This window comes from Mustelus asterias, chromosome 6, assembly GCF_964213995.1.
Source record: "Mustelus asterias chromosome 6, sMusAst1.hap1.1, whole genome shotgun sequence".
NCBI lineage: Eukaryota > Metazoa > Chordata > Chondrichthyes > Carcharhiniformes > Triakidae > Mustelus > Mustelus asterias.
This window is the reverse complement of record NC_135806.1, coordinates 1,197,045-1,218,980: the sequence shown is the minus strand read 5'-3', so window position 1 is coordinate 1,218,980 and position 21,936 is coordinate 1,197,045. Positions and strand designations below refer to the sequence as shown.

Below are 21,936 nucleotides of genomic sequence, written 5' to 3'. Positions count from 1 at the left end.
GACAGAAAAAGAGAAAAAAATCCTTTTTTGTAACCAGTCATCTATAAAACGGCACACCAAACCTTTTACACTTCGGAAATAATCCTGTAATATACTAAGCAATAATCTTGATCGTGCAGCAGTCGGCTTAATGTGAGCACATTTTCATTTCCTGTTGTGACTTTTTTATTGTAATATAATTTCAGGTTTTCAAGTGAGTAATTCATCTTTCATTATTTTCTACATAAAATCCTTGACAAGATGATATCAGAATTGAGATATTACAGCTACTGTATTAGGAAAGATTGAAAATGTTGCGGCAGCTCCCTTTAGAAAAGAGAAGATTTAGAAGTGACCTGATAGAGGTCTTGAAAATTAGGAATGGATTGGACAGGGTAGATGTGGAGAGTAGGGGCTGAACCTTGACTTCCAATAGCAGGAATGTTAGCGTTATATAAGCAGAGGATGCAGAGATGCTTCAGCATTATTTGAACAGGGTGAGTGGGCATATACATGGCAGAGGTAGTATAATGGAGATAAATGTGAGATTATCCACTTTGGTAGCAAAAATAGGAAAGCAGATCATCATTTGAATGGGCGTAAATTGAGAGAGGTGGATACTTAGTGAGACCTGGTGTCCTCGTGCATCAGTCGCTGAAAGTAAGCACGCAGATACAGCAGGCAGTAAAACAGGCAAATGTTGGCCTTCATAGTGAGAGAATTAGAGTAAAGGGATAGAGATGTTTTGCTGCAATCGTAGAGGGCGTTGGTGAGGCCACACCTGGATTGTTGTGTAGTTTTGGTCTGAGGAAGCATGCTATAGAATTTTTTTTTAGTTTTTATATATTAGTGTCACAAGTAGGCTTACATTAACACTGAAATGAAGTTACTGTGAAGATCCCCACGTTGCCACACTCCAGCACCTGTTCGGGTACACTGAGGGAGAACTTAGCATGGCCAATGCACCTAAACAGCACATCTTTCAGACTGTGGGAGAACAAAGAACAATACAGCACATGAACAGGCCCTTCGGCCCTCCAAGCCTGCGCCGCTCATGTGCCCAACTAGACCATTCGTTTGTATCCCTCTATTTCCCGTCTGTTCATGTGGCTATCTAGATAAGTCTTAAACGATCCCAGCATGTCCGCCTCAATCACCTTGCTTGGGAGTGCGTTCCAGGCCCCCACCACCCTCTGTGTAAAATACGTCCCCCTGACATCTATGTTGAACCTTGCCCCCCACACCTTGAATCTGTGACCCCTTGTGTTCGTCACCTCCAACCTGGGAAAATGCTTCCCACTGTTCACCCTATCTATGCCCTTCATAATTTTATACACCTCTATTAGGTCGCCCCTCATCCTCCGTCTTTCCAGGGAGAACATCCCCAATTTACCCAATCTCTCCTCATAGCTAAGACCCTCCATACCAGGCAACATCCTGGTAAACCTTTTCTGTACTCTCTCCAAAGCCTCCACATCCTTCTGGTAGTGTGGCGACCAGAACTGGACGCAGTATTCCAAATGTGGCCTAACCAACGTTCTATACTGCCGCAACATCATATGCCAACTTTTATATTCTATGCCCCGTCCAATAAAGGCAAGCATGCCATATGCCTTCTTCACCACCCTCTCCACCTGTGCAGCCACCTTTAAGGATCTGTGGACTTGTACACCCAGGTCCCTCTGTGTGTCTGTACTCCTGATGGTTCTACCGTTTATTATGTAGCTCCCCCTTACATTAGATCTACCGAAATGCATCACCTCGCATTTATCTGGATTAAATTCCATCTGCCATTTCTTCGCCCAATGTTCCAGCCTATCTATATCCTGCTGTATTCTTTGACAATGTTCATCACTATCCGCAACTCCAGCAATCTTCGTATCGTCCGCAAACTTACTGATCACACCAGCTACATCTTCCTCCAAATCATTTATATATATCACAAACAGCAGAGGTCCCAGTACAGAGCCCTGTGGAACACCACTAGTCATAGACCTCCAACCGGAAAAAGTTCTAAATGCGCATATATCCTATCTCTAAGAATCTTCTCCAACAATTTCCCTGCCATGGACGTCAAGCTCACCGGCCTATAATTACCCGGGTTATCCTTGCTACCCTTCTTAAATAACGGGACCACATTTGCTATCCTCCAATCCTCTGGGACCTCACCTGTGTCCAGTGAAGAGACAAAGATTTCTGTTAGAGGCCCAGCAATTTCATCTCTTGCCTCCCTGAGGAGTCTAGGATAGATGCCATCCGGCCCTGGGGATTTGTCTGTCTTAATATTTCCTAAAAAACCTAACACTTCCTCCCTTGTAATTGAGATTTTTTCTAACGGGTCAACATCTCTCTGAGACGCTACCAGTCAACATGTCCCTCTCCTTTGTGAATACTGATGCAAAGTATTCGTTTAGGATCTCACCTACTTCCTTTGGTTCTAAGCATAATTCCCCTCCTTTGTCCCTGAGAGGTCCGATTCTTTCCCTAACAACCCTCTTGTTCCTAACGTATGTATAAAATGCTTTAGGATTCTCCTTAATCCTGTCTGCCAAGGACATTTCGTGACCCCTTTTTGCCCTTCTAACTCCCTGTTTGAGTTCTTCTCTACTTTCTCTGTATTCCTCCAGTGCTCCATCTGTTTTTAGCTGCCTGGACCTTATGGATGCCTCTTTTTTCTTTTTGATTAGACCCACAATTTCACTGGTTATCCACAGCTCTTGAATCCTACCTTTCCTATCCTTCCTCTTTACAGGCACAGGAGGAAGTCGAGGCACCCAGAGGAAACCCACACAGACACGGGGAGAACATGCAAACTCCACACAGACAGTGACCCAAGCCGGGAATCGAACCCGGATCCCTGGTGCTGTGAGGCAGCAGTGCGAACCACTGAGCCACCGTGCCGCCCAAGAGGGAGTGCAGTGAAGGTTTACCAAGCTGATTCCTGGGATGGCTAGTCTGTCCTATGAAGAGAGACAAAGTCAGTTAGGATTGTATTTATTGGAATTTAGAAGAGTGAGAGGGGATCTCACAGAAACTTATTAAATTCCAGCAGGATTAGACAGGGTAGATTCAGAATGTTCCCAGTGCTGGGGGAGTTCAGAACTAGGGGGTCATTGTTTGAGGATTTTGAGGACTGAGGTGAGGAGAAATTTCTTCACCCAGAGGGTGGTGAATGTGTGGAATTCACTTCCACAGAAAGTAGTTGAGGCCAAAATGTTGTCTGATTTCAAGAAGGAATTAGATATAGCACTTGGGGCTAAAGGGATCGAGGGAAATGGGGGGAAGGGGGGATCAGGATATTGAATTCGATGAACAGCCATGATCATAGAAATCATAGAAACCCTACAGTACAGAAAGAGGCCATTTGGCCCATCGAGTCTGCACCGACTACAATCCCACCCAGGTCCTACCCCCATATCCCTACATATTTTACCCACTAATCCCTCTAACCTATGCATCTCAAGACACCAAGGGGCAATTTTAACATGGCCAATCAACCTAACCTGCACATCTTTGGACTGTGGGAGGAAACCGGAGCACCCGGAGGAAACCCACGCAGACACGAGGAGAATGTGCAAACCCCACACAGACAGTGACCCAAGCCGGGAATCGAACCCAAGTCCCTGGAGCTGTGAAGCAGCAGTGCTAACCACTGTGCTACCGTGCCGCTGTAATGAATGGCGGAGCAGGGGGCCAAATAGCCTACTCCTGCTTCTAGTTTCTATGGTTCTGTGTTAAACTGCAGATAATCTGAAATGAGAACGCAACTGGCTATTTTCCAGAATGAATGGAGGCAAGGCACCAATCAGCTTGGTTATTTAGCTATCATAATGAAGATATCTACCTTTATTTTTAAGAGCTGCCAAATTCTTAATTCATGTCAGCCAGGTTTCCCAGGCCTCAGAAAGAATCCTGCAAGTGAGATAGCACTGGACCTACCTGATCTCCTGCACTGCAGCCTTGCAAAAGATAAATTCAGGATAGTTACTAATAAATCCAGTCAGGAATTAAGGAGAAATTTCTTTACTGAGAGTGGTTAGAATGTAGAGCTTGCTCCCGCAGGGAATGGTTGAGGCAAATAGCTTAGATTCAAATGGAAGGTAGCTGAGTATGCGGGAGACAGGGCTGAAATTGGGTAGATGGAATGGCAGGGGACTTGTGCAGTATAAATCCGCTGGGCTAAATTACTTATTTTTGTGATGTGGATTATGTAATTCTGTTTAACTATGAATTAAACAAATAAGACTAATCTTAATAAAGTACAAGGAGCATCTTAACATCATGTCATCTTTTATTCACCTGTAGGAAGCAGAAAAAAGTAATAAGGCTTTACAGAAAGATCAGAACTGGCTGACTGAAATACAGAGGATTCTGGAAGACCAGGTATTGAGATATCTTGTGTGTTAATAATATTTTGTAGTTTAGTGTAGCCTAAATATAGTAAGAAGCAACTAAGCCTCACAGGTTCATTGTGCAAAAAAAGACAAATACATTAAAATAGTTATTGTAGAAATTCAAATGGTAAGTCATTGGTAATTATTTAGACATAAAAGTAGTTTATAAATTACTCCTATGCTTTTACTTTACTTGGAAAATTACTTCAGTTCCATTTCTCAGTTCAGCTTTTGAATTTACCGATCTGCAGTGAGTTTTATTGTTTTAACATAAAATAGCTTTTATGCCATATTTACTTAAACTAATACTTTAACACAGTGATCATTTCACTGATGTAACCAATTCGAAGCTGAAGAAGATGTGAATTATTTATCTAAATTGAAACCACATTTTATGACGTTATAACATAGATTTCATCATTGGTACTTGCTCTCAGAATGCCAAATCCGCATGGGAATAAGAATAAAATAGTGGATCTGTGCGATGGCAAGGTAAATTAAACAAGGCAAGGCTGTTACTTCCAAAAGGTCTATTGCATCAAAAACAATGGTCCACGCAGAAAGCTCTAGAAGCAGGCCTATCCCCAGTGGCAACAGATAGAGAATTGAATGCAGAGGCAAAGGTAGTCATGTGTTTCAGAGCAGCGCAGCTCACCACAGGCTAGCCAAGTGGTTTTACATTCATTGATCTGTACAGATCTTTCCCTGCCATCGGGGATAGGAAGGCAACTAGAAATGCAAGTTGTGAATGATGTGCTTTTGAAACCTTGTGTTTGTGCTGCTGTTTTTGTTCCATTCCACAGCACATGAGATCCTGATGCACAAATGCAGAATCACTTCAGAAGTGGCCCAGCAATTTCAGTGGAACATTGCAGAGGTCATTTTATTCATTTTCTTTGGGCAGTGGGGAGGTATAGAAGTGCTTGGCTATTAGAGGCAATAATACTGTGAAGATGCATATACAGCACTGGATAGAGACAATTATATGTGGAATATTACAGCATCTGTGGTACCATTCAGATCACAATGGCCTTTTTGTTTTTACATCTCTCCCTCTCTTTCATTTTCTCTCCCACTCCCTCTCCCTCCCCTCCCTTGCTGAGAATAAATCGAGCATGGAGAGGATTTAAACAACGACATCAATGGGGTGGAGTGATTAGAGGCTTATAAAACAGACTGTAAATATAAATATATTTGAATAATCAGACCAACATTGTGGTTCTGGAAGATCTCCTGATCAAGGAATAGTAAGTGCTTTAAATAAATACCTTGGCCACGATTCTCCCATGCGGGAGAATCCCACAGCGGCCGATTCGCGGGGTTTGCACGAGTGTTTGTGCCCCGCTTGCGTCTCCCAGCGCCAGATTTCCAGCGGCATCTGCTCCGCACCGGAAATTGGCAGGGAGATGCAGAAAATATTTAAAGAAAATTTAGTTTTGTGTCCGCTGGCCTCTCCCACCCCACCAGTAAGTTTCACTCCAGCGGGGATTACACTAGCTCCCCACTAACGGGGCACTAGCGGCCCGACCCCGCTGGAGTGAAGGGGGGGGGGCAATCGGGGCCCCCTGAGGGTTGGACGGCGGGGGGTGCCTCCTGGGCACTGGCACCCCTGGCAGAGCCAGCCTGGGCCCTGTGGCATTGTCCAAGGGGCAAAGTACCAATGCCCAGGGGCACCTTGGCACTGTCCATCGGGCATGAGACAGTGCCAAAGGGGTGGGGCCTGATGGGGCAGGTCCTGGTAAGGCGATCGGTGAGGGTGGGGGGGTCCCGCTGCCACCCTGCAGTCGGAATCAGTAGAAGAAGTAGGGAGGCGAGCGATCAGGGCGGGGTGGGGGGGTGAGGCAGCCTGCTGAGGGTTCAGCACTGCGGGGGGAGGGGGTGGCTTGGGACTGGGCCCGGGAATGGTTGGGGATAAGCGATCGGGCCATGGGGGACGGAAAGGCAGTTTTGTGGGGGTCACGGGGCTGGCCAGCGATCGGGCTGGCCAGCAACCGGGAGGCCATCAGCGCGGGCCACTGCACATGCGCTGATCTCGGCACTGACAGATCAACACATTCACAGTGGCCCGTTCAGCGCGCTGATTTCAGCCTCTCCAGCGGGGATAGGCCCCACCCCCTGAAATGTAATGATATTCACACTAGTGGCCTATGCAGTGCACAGAGTGTAGGAGATTCTTTGAACTCCCACTGAAAAAATCAACATGAATTACTCCAGTTTTCATGCAAATTCGACGCTTAGAATTCTTTGGGGAGAATTCCGCCCCTTATGTCCCTATTCATGGAGGAATCCTTCAACAAATGTCTGAGTAGTGGGATGTAATTTCCAGCAGAAGTACAAGAGATTCTAAGAGAAAGGTAAATTAATAAGGAGCTGATGGACATATTGAAGGAAGCCAAGGGCTCAGATCCAGACCTTGATGCCGGCAATTAATGAATGAAATAGCTATTGAAATTGTTTTTGCCTTATTAGCCACCTCCAGGGAATCTTTGGAAACCAAGATTTGTATATTTATGATTCATTGATTCATTGTTCTAACTGTATGTCTAAGACCTCACTGCTGTCTTTACAGCTACTGCTCCAATCCCATCAACCTCCCTTCTGCTGTACGAATTGACCAAATCATGTGTAGTCTTTAAGATTAACTTGAACCTGAGCTGACCTTACTCCAGATCCAATCTGTCACCAAAACAGTCATTTTACTTCACTGTAGCATAGTTCCCTATCCCCCAAGCATGACCTTAACTGTTAATTTTCCAAATGATCTCCATCCTATTATAAATATGAGGTTTATGAAATTATGTTTTGGACTAACGAAGGAAGTCATGTCATCTGTTCTGAGACCTGCCTGACAACAAACCCGGATTGAATTCTGTAAAGATGGTGTAATGTAAAGATGGTGCACATGGAGACAATGGCAGAACCATCTGCGTTTACAGTGGTTAGACTATTAGTCTACAAAGTCCCAGCACGTTGTTGAGAATGTTGGTTTGTAAGCAGTTATGCTTTAAACTGCCTGCTTACTTTGAAGATAAAATAGAGTTGGGTCTCAAGGATAGTGAATCAGTATTTTTACCTGGATACAAGGCCCACGTACATATGAAAATACAAAATAGGAGCAAAAGTAGGCCGTTTGGCCCCTTGAGCTTCCCGTAAGATCACGGCTGAATCTGAATTTGAATTTGTTTTCAAATTCCACATGCCAATCTACCCCTGATAACCTCTGGTTCCCTGCCGAACAAGAATCTATCTAGCTCCACCTTTAAAAAATGTTCAATGACCCGCACCTCCACCACCTTCTAAAGTAAAATGTTCCAAAGTTGCACAGCCTTCTGAGAGAAAAAGATTCTCCTCATCTCTGTTCAAAAAGGATGACCCTAATTTTAAAACAGTGCCTCCTGGCCTCTGGACTTACCCACAAGAGGAAACATCCTTTCTATGTCCACCTTGTTGAAACCGTTCAAGATTTCACATACCTCAATCAAGTCATCCCTCAGTTTTCTAAACTCCAAAGGAAACAAGCCCAGTCTGTACAACCTTCTCACATAAAACATCCCACTCATTCCAGGTATCAATCTAGTAAAAAGGTAAAGTCACCATACTCCGAGATGACCATAGGCTGCTCTCCTCTTTGAGGGTGAGAACTGACTGGTGGTGATTTAACCTGAGGATCACCACACCTCAACCCTGTTGGTGTCGCTCTGCATCACTAACCAGCTGTCCAGTAAACTGAGCTAAATCTATAACATGCCACCTCCCGCCAGCGGTAAACATGTGGCTGGGAGGCCGGGGAATCTCACCCAAGCAGTCTGCCAGGATCTGGAAGAGAGGGATTCTAGGGGCCATTAATCTTTATGGTTCATTGTACAGGAATGTGGGTGTGAGCTCACACTCAGATTCAAAAGACCAAATTCATGAAGATTTGACAAGGGGCTTTGTCAAGCTTGCTCTGGAGGGGGAACCACCAGGAAAAACTCGCATTCTGTAAGTCAGTTCTAAATTAAAAGTTACCAGGCTGCCAAAGGAAAAGAACAGAGGTAAACACTTGGAAGCTAAGAATGACTTTGGACTGAGTTTGGGAAAATTGATTTTGTTTTGATTTAATTTGATTTATTATTGTCACATGTATTAGTATACAGTGAAAAGTATTGTTTCTTGCATGTGATACGGACAAAGCGTACCGTTCATAGAGAACTTGAGAGACAATGTGAAGTATAACCATAAAGTTGGAAAGTTTAAAGTACAAGTTGTCTATAAAAATAAGTGTTTATTTAACAGGGTTTTAGTCTGTTTGTTACAGCAAGAGTCTTAAACCACAAAATCTTGTCATGCTTTAAGCTATCAACTGGAAGTTTCAATTCTATTTCTAAACACTAACAGTCTCTTGGGAAATTGTAACAATCCCCCCATCTCCCCTCACCCTCTGTCTCCCCTCCTCCACCCATTCCCAATCTTAGTTCATCAAAATGTTTTGGCTTGAGTTTTTCGTCATCCATTACAATTTCCCTTATTGCCCCCCATGGTATCTGCATTACTCCTCATTCTCTGCTGTTATTCTGTGTCACTATTTAGAGTTTTGTTGAACAATCTCAAAAATCCATTATGCCATCCTTTAGCAAGTTCTTTAAAATCTATGTGTATAATTGCATGATCAGTCTCCCACAATCTCGCCCATTCCATGTTTAGCCTATTTCCTTTGTAAAGGCGTCAGCAATGTCAAGGTGCTACATGAATGCAAATTGCTGCTTGTGTTATAGAATAATGCTGCAATTATCTCACGTGTGCACGTATCATTCTTTCCAATGCATTCTTAAATATAAGTTTTAAACAGGGAAGGGTAAGAGGTGGCTGTTCTCAGCATCATAATTTTATCAATAAAAATGGCTGCCCCTCTAGCAAGCCAATATAAAATATGTTCAGTAATGAGATAGCTGCAGTATCACAATATTATTAGTTGTTTATATTCTGCAATAAATTAGAACACCTGAAGAGTGGTTCATAGCTTTGTGACCTTTTCTGAGGGATTCACTTGCAGTCAATTCATGTTTTCCTCACAGCTGGACAGCTGTTTATTACCATGTCTTCCTGTATTCTGCGCAATATTTTCTACAGAGACTGTGCACGGCTTGTTAGTGGGAACTGAATATTGATTTGGAATCCTGTCGATGCAGAAAGAATGAAAAAATGTCCACTAGAGACCTCTCAAACATATTCCTATTGATATTTCCGTGCTGGGTGGAAAGCTGCACACTTGATGACAAGACTGAGACTATCTTGAATCACAGGCAAATCCACAGAGGATCCTCGTGTGACCTCTGCGTTTCTTTTCTCTTATCAGTTTCCAAGTTTTTTTTCTTTATTAACATACCGTCTTCAGGAATACTGGGTCTGTCACAAGTGATTAAGGACAATCAATTGACATTTGGTTATTCCAATTTGTCCATCGTATTAGTCTCTTGATGTGAATAAGGTCTGAAGTTGGATTGAGCTAAAATGGTGCAAGATTTCTTTTATCAAATGTTGACTTTCTGAGGTTTTGGGAGGGACATTATCAATGAGGTGAATGAAGTCTGTCTTTATGCATTTCAGCACACTGCTGCTTTAGTGTTTTATAACATGAGATTATCTTCACAATTACCAACAAACACATTGATGTTGCATTATGTAGGTAGTAGTAGAGCCTGTGTGTGCACTCCACATTTTTATAAAACCTCGCCACAGACTATGAATGTGGAATCCAGTAGAGGGCACAATATATATTGAGCCTCTGTCAGTGTCTTTAAATTTTATTCCAATTCCACCACTGGCTGAAATTCATGGCTTGAACTCCAACCTTGATTTATAAGGGTTATGGGGATCAGGCGGGTAAGTGGTACTGATCCACATCAGATCAGCCATGATCTTATTGAATGGCGGGGCAGGCTCGAGGGGCTAGATGGCCTACTCCTGTTCCTATTTCTTATGTTCTTATGTTCTTATAATGTCAGAACTCCAAACTCAAGTTGTCTATGGAATGTGGTGGTGCATTTCCATAAAGCTTTTCAAACACATACTTTAAATCCTGATTATTTTACATTGCATTTTAAATAATATATTGGCCGGAGTTCTCCGGCTGTTTGTCGGCAGGATCAATGGCACACCCCCGCCATGGGTTTCCCGGCAGCATGAGGTGCAGTCACTGAGAAATCCCATTGACAGCGGTGCCTCCCGCCACGAGAAACACACTGTGGGGAAGCCAGAGAATTCCACCCCCCCTCCCCCCCCCATTGTTTCCTGCCTAAACATGAAGAAGAACTGCCCCATCTCCCATGTCCTCTAACATGGTGTCAGTTTCCAAATCTATGCTCTGACAAAGGCTTTGACAAAGGGCCATCTGGACTCGAAAGGCAGCTCTTTTCTCTCCTTACAGATGCTGCCAGACCTGCTGAGATTTTCTAGCATTTTCTCTTTTGGCTTCAGATTCCAGCATCCGTAGTAATTTGCTTTTATCCAAATCTATGCTCACCTTCTTTACCCAAAATTCCAGATTTCCTTCCCTAAAGGACATTAGTGAACCAGATGGGTTTTTCCGACAATCGGCAATGGTTTCATGGTCATCAGTAGTCATAGAACCATAGAGGTTTACAGCATGGAAACAGGCACTATGGCCCAACATGTCCATGCCGCCCAGTTTTTACATTAAGCTAATTCCAATTGCCCACATTTGGTCCATATCCCTCTATACCCATCTTACCCATGTAACTGTCTAAATGCTTTTTAAAAGGCAAAATTGTACCTGCCTCTACTACTACCTCTGGCAGCTCATCTTAATCACAGTAAGAAGTCTCACAACACCAGGTTAAAGTCCAACAGGTTTATTTGGTAGCGCAAGCCACAAATTTTCAGAGCGCTGCCCCTTCATCAGGTGAGTGAGGAGTTGTGTTCACAAGCAGGGAATATAAAGACACAAACTCAATTTTCCAAATAATGGTTGGAATGCGAGTCTTTACAGGTAATCAAGACTTAAAGGTACGGACAATGTGAGTGGAGAGAGGGTTAAGCACAGGTTAAAGAGATGTGTATTGTCTCCAGCCAGGACAGTTAGTGAGATTTTGCAAGCCCAGGCAAGTCGTGGGGGTTACAGATAGTGTGACATGAACCCAAGATCCCGGTTGAGGCCGTCTTCATGTGTGCGGAACTTGGCTATCAGTTTCTGCTCAGCGATTCTGCATTGTCATGTGTCGTGAAGGCCGCCTTGGAGAACGCTTACCCGAAGATCAGAGGCTGAATGCCTGTGACTGCTGAAGTCTTCCCCAACAGGAAGAGAACACTCTTGCCTGGTGATTGTTCATTCATTCATTGTCGTAGCGTCTGCATGGTCTCCCCAATGTACCATGCCTCGGGACATCCTTTCCTGCAGCGACAGCTGCAAACTCCCACTCACCTGATGAAGGAACAGCGCTCTGAAAGCTTGTGGCTTGTGCTACCAAATAAACCTGTTGGACTTTAACCTGGTGTTGTGAGACTTCTTACTGTGCTTACCCCAGTCCAACGCCAGCATCTCCACTTCATAGCTCATCTTAATTCCAGATATATTTTATTGAATTCAAATTCCACCATCTGCCGTGGCAGGATTTGAACTTGGGTCCCCAGAACATTAGCTGAGTTTCTAGATCAATAGTCTAGTGATAATACCACTAGGCCATCACCTCCCCTTAGTTGTTCAGCAATTTTATCAAATGCCAAATGGAAGTCTATGTCTAAGTCCTCGTCAAGGACATTGTCCTCATCGACCCTCTGTGTTGCCTCATCAAAAAAATTCCAGCAAGTTCATTAATCACAATTTGCCATTAAAAGATCCATGCTGGTTTTCCTTCATTGACTCACATTTGCCCAAATGACGTGTATTTTGTTTCCCTGAATTTTCATTTTCAGAAGCTTCCCGCTCCGAAGTTTAACTGACTGGCCTGTGTTTGCTGCGCTCGTCTTTACACCTTTTTTTGAACAAGGGTATAATTTTTGCGATTCTCCAGTCCTCTGGCACCACCTCTGAGTCGAAGGAAGATTGGAAAATTATAGCCACTTCCTCTGCAATTTCCATTCTCACCTCTCTCAGTTGCATCTCATCTGTTCCTGATGCCTTGTCAACTTTAAGTACAAACAGCTATCCAATATCTCCTCCTTGTCAATTTTAAAACCTTCAATGCCTAGTTTCACCATGTACTGCACAACAGCTTCTTTCTTGGTAAAGACAGATGCAAAGTATTCATTGACTATCTCAGCCTTGCCCTCTGCCTCCATGTATCATTCCCCTTTTACTGTTTATATGCCTGCAGAGAACTTTCGGATTCCCTTTGACATTACAGCTGTAGTGTCTCAAATCTGATTATCTGGAAACAGGCAATGCCCAAAAACTGGGCATCTTTTCCAAGTTGCCATACATGAATTTTTATTATTATTGTAGGAGTAAAATTACTGATCAGCTTGCTGAGCTGGCACGGCAACAAGTTCTCAGCTCTGTGTGCCTGTCTTTTCCTGTGCTCCCAAGTGGTCCAGCCGACACTTGATCTGACATGAAAATCGGCAAGATCCAAAGTTGGCATGGACTCAGTGCCAAGCTTGCTGGTTTTAAGATTCTGTAGCTGTAGCTGAGAATCATTTTTCATATTCTCTCTTCTTTCTGCTTCTGATATTTTTATCACTTCCCCTTTGAACCCCCTGTATTCAGCCTGTCTCTCAGATGTAGTCTCCACCTGACACACGCGCACTTTTTCTTCTTCATCTTAATCTCTCTCTCTCTCTCTTCATCCCGGAAGCTCTGGATTTGTTTGCCCTGCCTTTTCATTGTGTGGCAATGTACTTGTTTGTGTCCAAACTATCCCTTCTCTAAAAATAACCCAGCTAGCAATTTTATAATTCTCATCCTTGTTTTCAAATCCCACCATCACCTCCCTATTTAAATAATCTCCAACTCGACAACCCCTCAAGACCCTTTCGTTCCTCCAATCTTGGCCTCTGAAGCATCGCTCATTTTAATCACTCCACCCTTGGCGGCTGTGCCTTCAACTGTCTGAGCCCTAAGATCGTGAATTCCCTCCCTGAATCTTTCCTCTTTTAAGGCTCTTTCTGAAACTCACCACTTTGACATAGCAGTTGCTCAGCTGCTCTGATATCTCCTTACATGGCTGCATCATGTTTCCTTTGATGCCAGTGACATGCCTGTGATGTGCTTTCCCTCAAATGTTTTTCGGTTGTGGGTAATTTATTTAAGTGCACAGCACATTTAAATTGCTGGGTGGCACGGAGGCACAGTGGTTAGCACTGCTGCCTCACAGCACCAGGGACCCGTGTTCGATTCCCAGTCTGGGTCACTCTCTATGCGGAGTTTGCACATTCTCCCCGTGTCTGCGTGGGTTTCCTCCGGGTGCTCCGAAAGACATGCTGGTTAGGTGCAATGGCAGTGCTAAATTCTCCTTCAGTGCACGTGAACAGGCGCTGGAGTGTGGTGACTAGGGGATTTTCACAGTAACTTCATTGCAGTGTTAATGTAAGCCTACTTGTGACACTAATAAATAAACTTTAAACTATCAAATTATTTTGCACATCTGTGCATGAGCTGTAACTTAAAGGGGCCGACTTGTGCATGTCCTGTGTCGGGAAACTCAGATAAATGCAGCCTCCAGAAACATTACTTAAGACATTTAACTATGTTAAAGGTGGTGCAAGTTGTTGTTGAAGAAATGGAAGTTAATGTGACATATATATATATATATATATATTCCGAGACATATGTATGTACTTATGCTTTCCAACAAAATATTTAGGAGGCTTCAGTCTGGAAGCTCAGACAGGGCCTGTTTTCAGCAGAAAGGGTGCAAAAGCCTGTTTTGGGTGGAGCATCACACGCCGATTTTATTTTTGGTCTAAACCAAGCGCACTGTGTAAGCATAGGCCAAAAGGCGATCCCCTAAAGCTTGAATATGATGGACAGGAAATCATGTCGTGAACACAGCAAGGTATTTTAACCCCTACACAATCGTAGAAACTGGGCTAGTGGGCAGTTAAAATGCCTTTGGGTTGGGTAGTTGCCCCTGATACTAGCGGTCGCCTGGATCCCTCTGGATCCAATTTCAACCTGCTCTTCTGTGCGAGTGACAGAGACACCCACCTAGAGCCAGCAGGGTTCTTGAATTGAGTTAATCAGGGCCTGATGATGTCAGTTGGATCCCAGTGGCATTTTAACATGGGCCAAAGTGACAAAGCTGCTGTCTTTTCCCACCCAGCGGAACAAATTCTAAAGACATAGAAAAAATGTTTCCACTTGTGGCCGAGTCCAAAACTAGGGGCAATGAATATAAGGTTATCACTTGTCATTAGTGTATCTTCACACCCATGCTGTTTTATTACCCTTTGGGGAAGAGTAAGGGAGGTGGTGGAAGGAGTTATGAGCTGATTATTAGCCCGTTGATCCACATTGAATGTTCCTTCCGTGAATGTTATCACTGAAAAGAAATCAGGAATTCAAGGAAAATGTGTCACCGAGTGAGCGGTAAAAATGTGGAACTTTCAACCACAAGGAATGGTGGAGGTGAATATCATAAATTCATTCAAGGAGAAGCTAGATAAACACATGGGGCAGAAAGGAATAGAAAGTTATGCTGTTATGGAGTGATGAAAAGGGGATGGGAGGAAGATCTAATGGAGCATAAACGTCAGCATGGACACTTTGGGCCGAATGGCCTGTTTCTATGCTGTTAACCCCTTTGCAAGAGGACCGGAATGTGATGAGGCGCTGAAAGGGATGTCATTTTACTTTCTGTTATGGGCTCAGATTGATTGGGAATGCTTTTCTGGGCCCCCAAAGAAAATCCAGTCAATTTCCACAAGAACAGCCATTCCCTGCTCGCTCAGTTAGCGTGTTAATGAGGCCAGGTGGTTAAAATTGCAATGGGCAGGTGAGAAACTAACCTATTCACCATTAAAATCAACCCTGATGTGCTTAGTGTAAGTTAGCGACATTGGCCTAGATTAGAGGATAGTGACTTGTCAATCAGATTGTATCAGATAGCGTACAAACAAAGCTGAATAGTTTGTGAACAGCATCTGAACTCGAGATCTTTAAATCCAGGAAACACAGACCCAGCTAAGTTAGTCTCGTCTTTTCATTAAGATGGTGCAAATGACGCAAGTTCAAGAATCCAGAAAAACATCTTTGCTTCAGGTATTTGTTGAAATTATCTCAATCCTTGTATTAATCAAGATAATAAAATATGGAGTTCCTGATTGCATTCCTTTAGTTTTCAACAACCTTTTTTTGGAGTCCTGGGTGTGAGAGCGAGCAGTGTTATCGAGCAGCGTGGTTTGAACTAGAGTCAGAATACATTTTGTTTCCAGGTATTTTGTAGAGGAATGTCTTGCCTGAAGTGTAGTGAAAACAACCATCTGTGTACAAATTAACTAAAAATGTGTTCATTTTAAACTTGACGTATCTGGACAAATTAACACATTAGCTAGAGGAGAAATGTAATAAATTAGGTGTTCTAATATAGGATGTTAATAAAAGTGGGCTTCACAGTATGATAAAAATCAGCGCATGTTTATTCATGAACCTAGTGAAAAATTATTTTACACTATTTAAACTGAAATCTTTGCGTGGCTCTGGGCAACTTGTTGAGATTCAGAAAGTGACCCTAAATAGATTGCTCTTTCATTTTACAGTACATGTGGTGTAATAAAGATTCAAGTCTGATTGCCGTGGCCCTTTAACAGATATTGATAACGGGTGTTTTTTATTTAAATAATCTCTATATTAGAATAAATTTATTCTCAAGTAGTTAGAACAGCAAAGGCAGCGTGAGAAATTCAGAAGGCAGAAGCCAAAATGCATAATCCATTGTTGAGCTCATAATAGCACTCTCTTCTGAGGAAAAACAATCTCCTTTTACCTCTCCAATTATTTTAAGTAAATCAAGACCTTGATAGAAATTGCATTAGTATGTTTGATTATGCAGTCTAAGATATAGTGTCTTTCTGTGCCACTGAGTTCAAAATCTCTGAGGTAATTGCCCAACAGTATTGATTTAATTGCCTTGGTTTATTTGTGGAACCCTAATTATTGACTGGAGGAAATTTAATGGAGCAGTCTTTATGAAGATTGGGAACTGCCGCTCCTGCTATTGGACATAATGTGCTGCATCGCGTCCCTTTGGATCATTTTGCACCATCATTTTCTACCTTATTCCACTATGACAACACAATAACATTTAAAAAGTCATGCTCCTTATTTTCTAATCGCTGATCTATCTTTCTTTACTGGCAAGTTGGAAGGTAGCACAGCACCAGTTGCGCTCTTAAACGTTTACACACGATTGCACACGGGGAAAATCTGAACAAGATGTCCACCCCATGCCTTATTACAAATAGGAATTAGACTTCTGAGAACTGTACTGGCATCTTTAACATCATTTCAAATCTATGGTAAAGTCAGTCATGCATTTCTGCAGTAATATCTAAGTTAAACTGGACTCATACTCAAGACAATTGTGTTGGAGCTTGAAAAACTATTAAACTTGGTTGAAAACTTGTTTGTGTTCTGGAAAGCAGCTACATAAGACCATAAGACATAGGAGCGGAAGTAAGGCCATTCGGCCCATCGAGTCCACTCCACCATTCAATCATGGTTGATTTCAACTCCATTTACCCGCTCTCTCCCCATAGCCCTTAATTCCTCGAGAAATCAAGAATTTATCAATTTCTGTCTTGAAGACGCTCAACGTCTCGGCCTCCACAGCCCTCTGTGGCAATGAATTCCACAGACCCACCACTCTCTGGCTGAAGAAATTTCTCCTCATCTCTGTTCTAAAGTGACTCCCTTTTATTCTAAGGCTGTGCCCCCGCGTCCTAGTCTCCCCTGTTAATGGAAACAACTTCCCTACGTCCATCCTATCTAAGCCGTTCATTATCTTGTAAGTTTCTATCAGATCTCCCCTCAACCTCCTAAACTCCAATGAATATAATCCCACGATCCTCAGACGTTCATCGTATGTCAGGCCTACCATTCCTGGGATCATCCGTGTGAATCTCCGCTGGACCCGCTCCAGTGCCAGTATGTCCTTCCTGAGGTGTGGGGCCCAAAATTGCTCACAGTACTCCAAATGGGGCCTAACCAGTGCTTTATAAAGCCTCAGAAGTACATCCCTGCTTTTGTATTCCAAGCCTCTTGAGATAAATGACAACATTACATTTGCTTTCTTAATTACGGACTCAACCTGCAAGTTTACCTTTAGAGAATCCTGGACTAGGACTCCCAAGTCCCTTTGCACTTTAGCATTATGAATTTTGTCACCGTTTAGAAAATAGTCCATGCCTCTATTCTTTTTTCCAAAGTGTACGACCTCGCACTTGCCCACGTTGAATTTCATCAGCCACTTCTTGGACCACTCTCCTAAACTGTCTAAATCTTTCTGCAGCCTCCCCACCTCCTCAATACTACCTGCCCCTCCACCTATCATGTCAACAATCAGAACAGAAAGGTTAGAGATCTCAAACTTTGTCATCATTCCCGATGGTGGAGGTGTCCAGAACCGGGGTCACAGTCTGAAGATACAGGGTAGACCATTTAGGACGGAGATGAAGAGACATTTCTTCACCCAAAGAGTGGCGAGCCTGTGGAATTCATTACCACAGGAAGTAGTTAATGCCAAAACATTGAATGTATTCAGGAGGCGGCTGGATATAGCACTTGGGCCGAATGGGATCAAAGGTTATGGGGAGAAAGCAGGATTAGGCTATTGAGTTGGACAATTAGCCATGATCATGGTGAATGGCGGATCAGGCTCAAACAGTCAAATGGCCTTCTCTTGTTCCTATCTTCTATGTTTCTATTCCTTACTCTGTCAATGTAAAAAGAGAGGCAGAAAACGCCGGAGCTCGGATTTTGTCGTCAGCTTGCTGTTCATTATGCTAACAATACTTTGCATTGGAAATTAGGGTCACTGGGGTCTGGTATACCAGGCTGATTGATTGAAGGTACTCGGTGTGCTTGCCTAGCTCAAGTAGGTCCTAGATAACAGGCACATGTTGTATCAGACCCATGATGTGAAGACTTTGGAGAGGGTACAGAAGATTTATTATGATGGTTCCAGAATGAGGGATAACAGTTACATGGGTAGACTAGAAAAGGTGGGCTTGTTTCCCTTACAGAGAAGAAGATCAAGAGGATATTTGATTGAGGTGTTTATAATTATGAAAGGGTTTTTTATCGAATAAATGAAGAGAAACTGTTCCCAGTAGCTGAAGGGCTGACAGCAGGGGGCACAGATTTGAGGTGATTCTCAAAAGAACCAAAGGCAACTTGAGGAAATGCACAGCCTGAGGGTGGTCGGTGCAGAATCAAGAGTAGCCTTCAAAACGGAATTGGACAATAATTGAAGGAGGATAAATTGCAAGGATATGAAGAAAGAGCGGAGATTTAACCATGTTTAACCGCGCATTTGCAGACTCCAGAAGGTGGTTCTGACAAAGGGCCATCCAGACTCAAAACGTTGGTTCAGTTCTCTCTCCACAGATGCTGTCAGACTGCAGAGATTTTTCAGCATTTTTTGTTTTTGTTTCAGATTCCAGCATCTATAGTAATTTGCTATAATCTCCAGAAGTTCGTGTTCAGTTTACTCCAATGATGAGCATTGATAACTACACTATTATTCCTAAAGTCCAGGCCCATGTATTAGAACCAGTAATTATTGAGCATGCTATCACTGGTAGCTGGTCAAATATACTAACATATGAATTAGGAGCAGGATTAGGCCATTCGGCCTCTCGAGGCTGCCCCTATTCAATAAGGTCATGGCTGATTTGATTGTAGCCTCAACCCCACATTCCTATCTACCCCGATAACTTTTTGTCCACTTGTTATTCAAGAATCTATCTCACTCACCATTAAAAATATTCAAAGACTCTGTTTTCAGAGAATCACGACCCTCGAAGTGAAAATATTTCTCATCTCTTTCTTAAATGGTTGACTCCTTATTTTTAAACAGTGACCCCTAGTTCTAGACTCTCCGACAAGAGGAAACATCCCTTCCACATCCACCCTGTCAATATCACCTCAGGATCTTATATGTTTCGATCAACTCGTCTCTCACCCTTCTAAACTCTAGTCGATATAAATCTAATCTCTCCAACCTTTCCTCATACAACATGCTGGCCATTCCTGGTCAGAATACTGCATCAATCATGTCGAGACCAAAATGACATTAAGTGCAGTTTCTCAGCTGTTTGCCTCAATTTTTTTGTTGGTTGACTAGCACCTTAACATAGGTAACCAACCAGATTCCTAATGCTAGACTCATAGGTGTGCTACATCAAAGAATGTTAACTGCTGTTAAATAATGGATAATCATAGAAATCATAGAAACCCTACAGTGCAGAAGGAGGCCATTCGGCCCATCGAGTCTGCACCGACCACAATCCCACCCAGGCCCTACCCCCACATATTTACCCGCTAATCCCTCTAACCTATGCATCTCAGGGGCAATTTTAACCTGGCCAATCAACCTAACCTGCACATCTTTGGACTGTGGGAGGAAACCGGAGCACCCGGAGGAAACCCACGCAAACACGAGGAGAATGTGCAAACTCCACACAGACAGTGACCCAAGCCGGGAATCGAACTCGGGACCCTGGAGCTGTGAAGCAGCAGTGCTAACCACTGTGCTACCGTATAAGTATAAGTATAACTTATTTTCTCCACACATCTGGCTTGTTACATAGAAACATAGAAGTGTTAGATTTGGTTGTGGGAGAGCACTTTGGAGATAGTGACCACAATTCGGTGTCTTTTGTTATTGCAATGGAGAGGGATAGGGCCGTACAGCAGGGCAAGGTTTACAATTGGGGGAGAGGTAATTATGATGCGATTAGGCAAGAATTAGGGGGCATAAGTTGGGAACAGAAACTGTCAGAGAAAGGAACTAATGAAAAGTGGAACTTTTTCAAGGAACAAATACTGGATGTCCTTGATAGGTATGTCCCTGTCAGGCAGGGAGGAAATGGCCGAGTGGGGGAACCATGGTTCACGAAAGAGGTGGAATGTCTTGTGAAAAGGAAGAGGGAAGCTTATGTAGGGATGAGGAAACAAGGTTCAGATGGCTCGATTGAGGGTTACAAGTTAGCAAGGAATGAGCTGAAAAAGGGGCTTAGGAGAGCTAGGAGGGGACACGAGAAGTCCTTGACGGGTCGGATCAAGGAAAACCCCAAGGCTTTTTACTCTTATGTGAGGAATAAAAGAATGACCAGGGTGAGGTTAGGGCCGGTCAAGGACAGTAGTGGGAGCTTGTGTATGGAGTCAGTAGAGATAGGCGAGGTGATGAATGAATACTTTTCTTCAGTGTTCACCAAGGAGAGGGGCCATGTTTTTGAGGAAGAGAAGGTGTTACAGGCTAATAGGCTGGAGGAAATAGATGTTCGGAAGGAGGATGTCCTGGCAGTTTTGAATAAACTGAAGGTCGATAAGTCCCCTGGGCCTGATGAAATGTATCCTAGGATTCTTTGGGAGGCAAGGGATGAGATTGCGGAGCCTTTGGCTTTGATCTTTGGGTCCTCGCTGTCCACGGGGATGGTGCCAGAAGACTGGAGAATGGCGAATGTTGTTCCTCTGTTTAAGAAAGGGAATAGAAATGACCCTGGTAATTATACTTTGGTGGTTGGTAAATTGATGGAAAAGGTCCTTAGGGATGGGATTTATGACCATTTAGAAAGATGCGGATTAATCCGGGATAGTCAGCACGGATTCGTGAAGGGCAAGTCGTGCCTCACAAATTTGATAGAATTTTTTGAGGAGGTAACTAAGTGTGTTGTGAAGGTAGGGCAGTTGATGTCATATACATGGATTTTAGTAAGGCGTTTGATAAGGTCCCCCATGGTCGGCTTATGATGAAAGTGAGGAGGTGTGGGATAGAGGGAAAGTTGGCCGATTGGATAGGTAACTGGCTGTCTGATCGAAGACAGAGAGTGGTGGTCGATGGAAAATTTTCGGATTGGAGGCAGGTTGCTAGCGGAGTGCCGCAGGGATCAGTGCTTGGTCCTCTGCTTTTTGTGATTTTTATTAATGACTTAGAGGATGGGGCTGAAGGGTGGATCAGTAAATTTGCTGATGACACCAAGATTGGTGGAGTAGTGGATGAGGTGGAGGGCTGTTGTAGGCTGCAAAGAGACATAGATAGGATGCAAAGCTGGGCTGAAAAATGGCAAATGGAGTTTAACCCAGATAAATGTGAGGTGATTCATTTTGGTAGGACTAATTTAAATGTGGATTACAGGGTCAAAGGTAGGGTTCTGAAGACTGTGGAGGAACAGAGAGATCTTGGGGTTCATATCCACAGATCTCTGAAGGTTGCCACTCAAGTGGATAGAGCTGTGAAGAAGGCCTATAGTGTGTTAGCTTTTATTAACAGGGGGTTGGAGTTTAAGAGCCATGGGGTTATGCTGCAACTGTACAGGACCTTGGTGAGACCACATTTGGAATATTGTGTGCAGTTCTGGTCACCTCACTATAAGAAGGATGTGGAAGCGCTGGAAAGAGTGCAGA

At 43.4% G+C, this 21,936-nt stretch overlaps 1 protein-coding gene across 1 annotated transcript in view; it reads left to right on the top strand.

Annotated features, from left to right (window-relative positions):
- Nucleotides 1–21,936, top strand: part of cntln (centlein, centrosomal protein) — a 420,736-nt gene that overhangs the window by 379,787 nt on the left and 19,013 nt on the right. Inside the window, exon 26 of the mRNA XM_078215313.1 lies at nt 4,285–4,362. Within this exon, the coding sequence (XP_078071439.1) occupies nt 4,285–4,362 (78 nt within the window). The remainder of the gene's footprint in view (nt 1–4,284; nt 4,363–21,936) is intronic.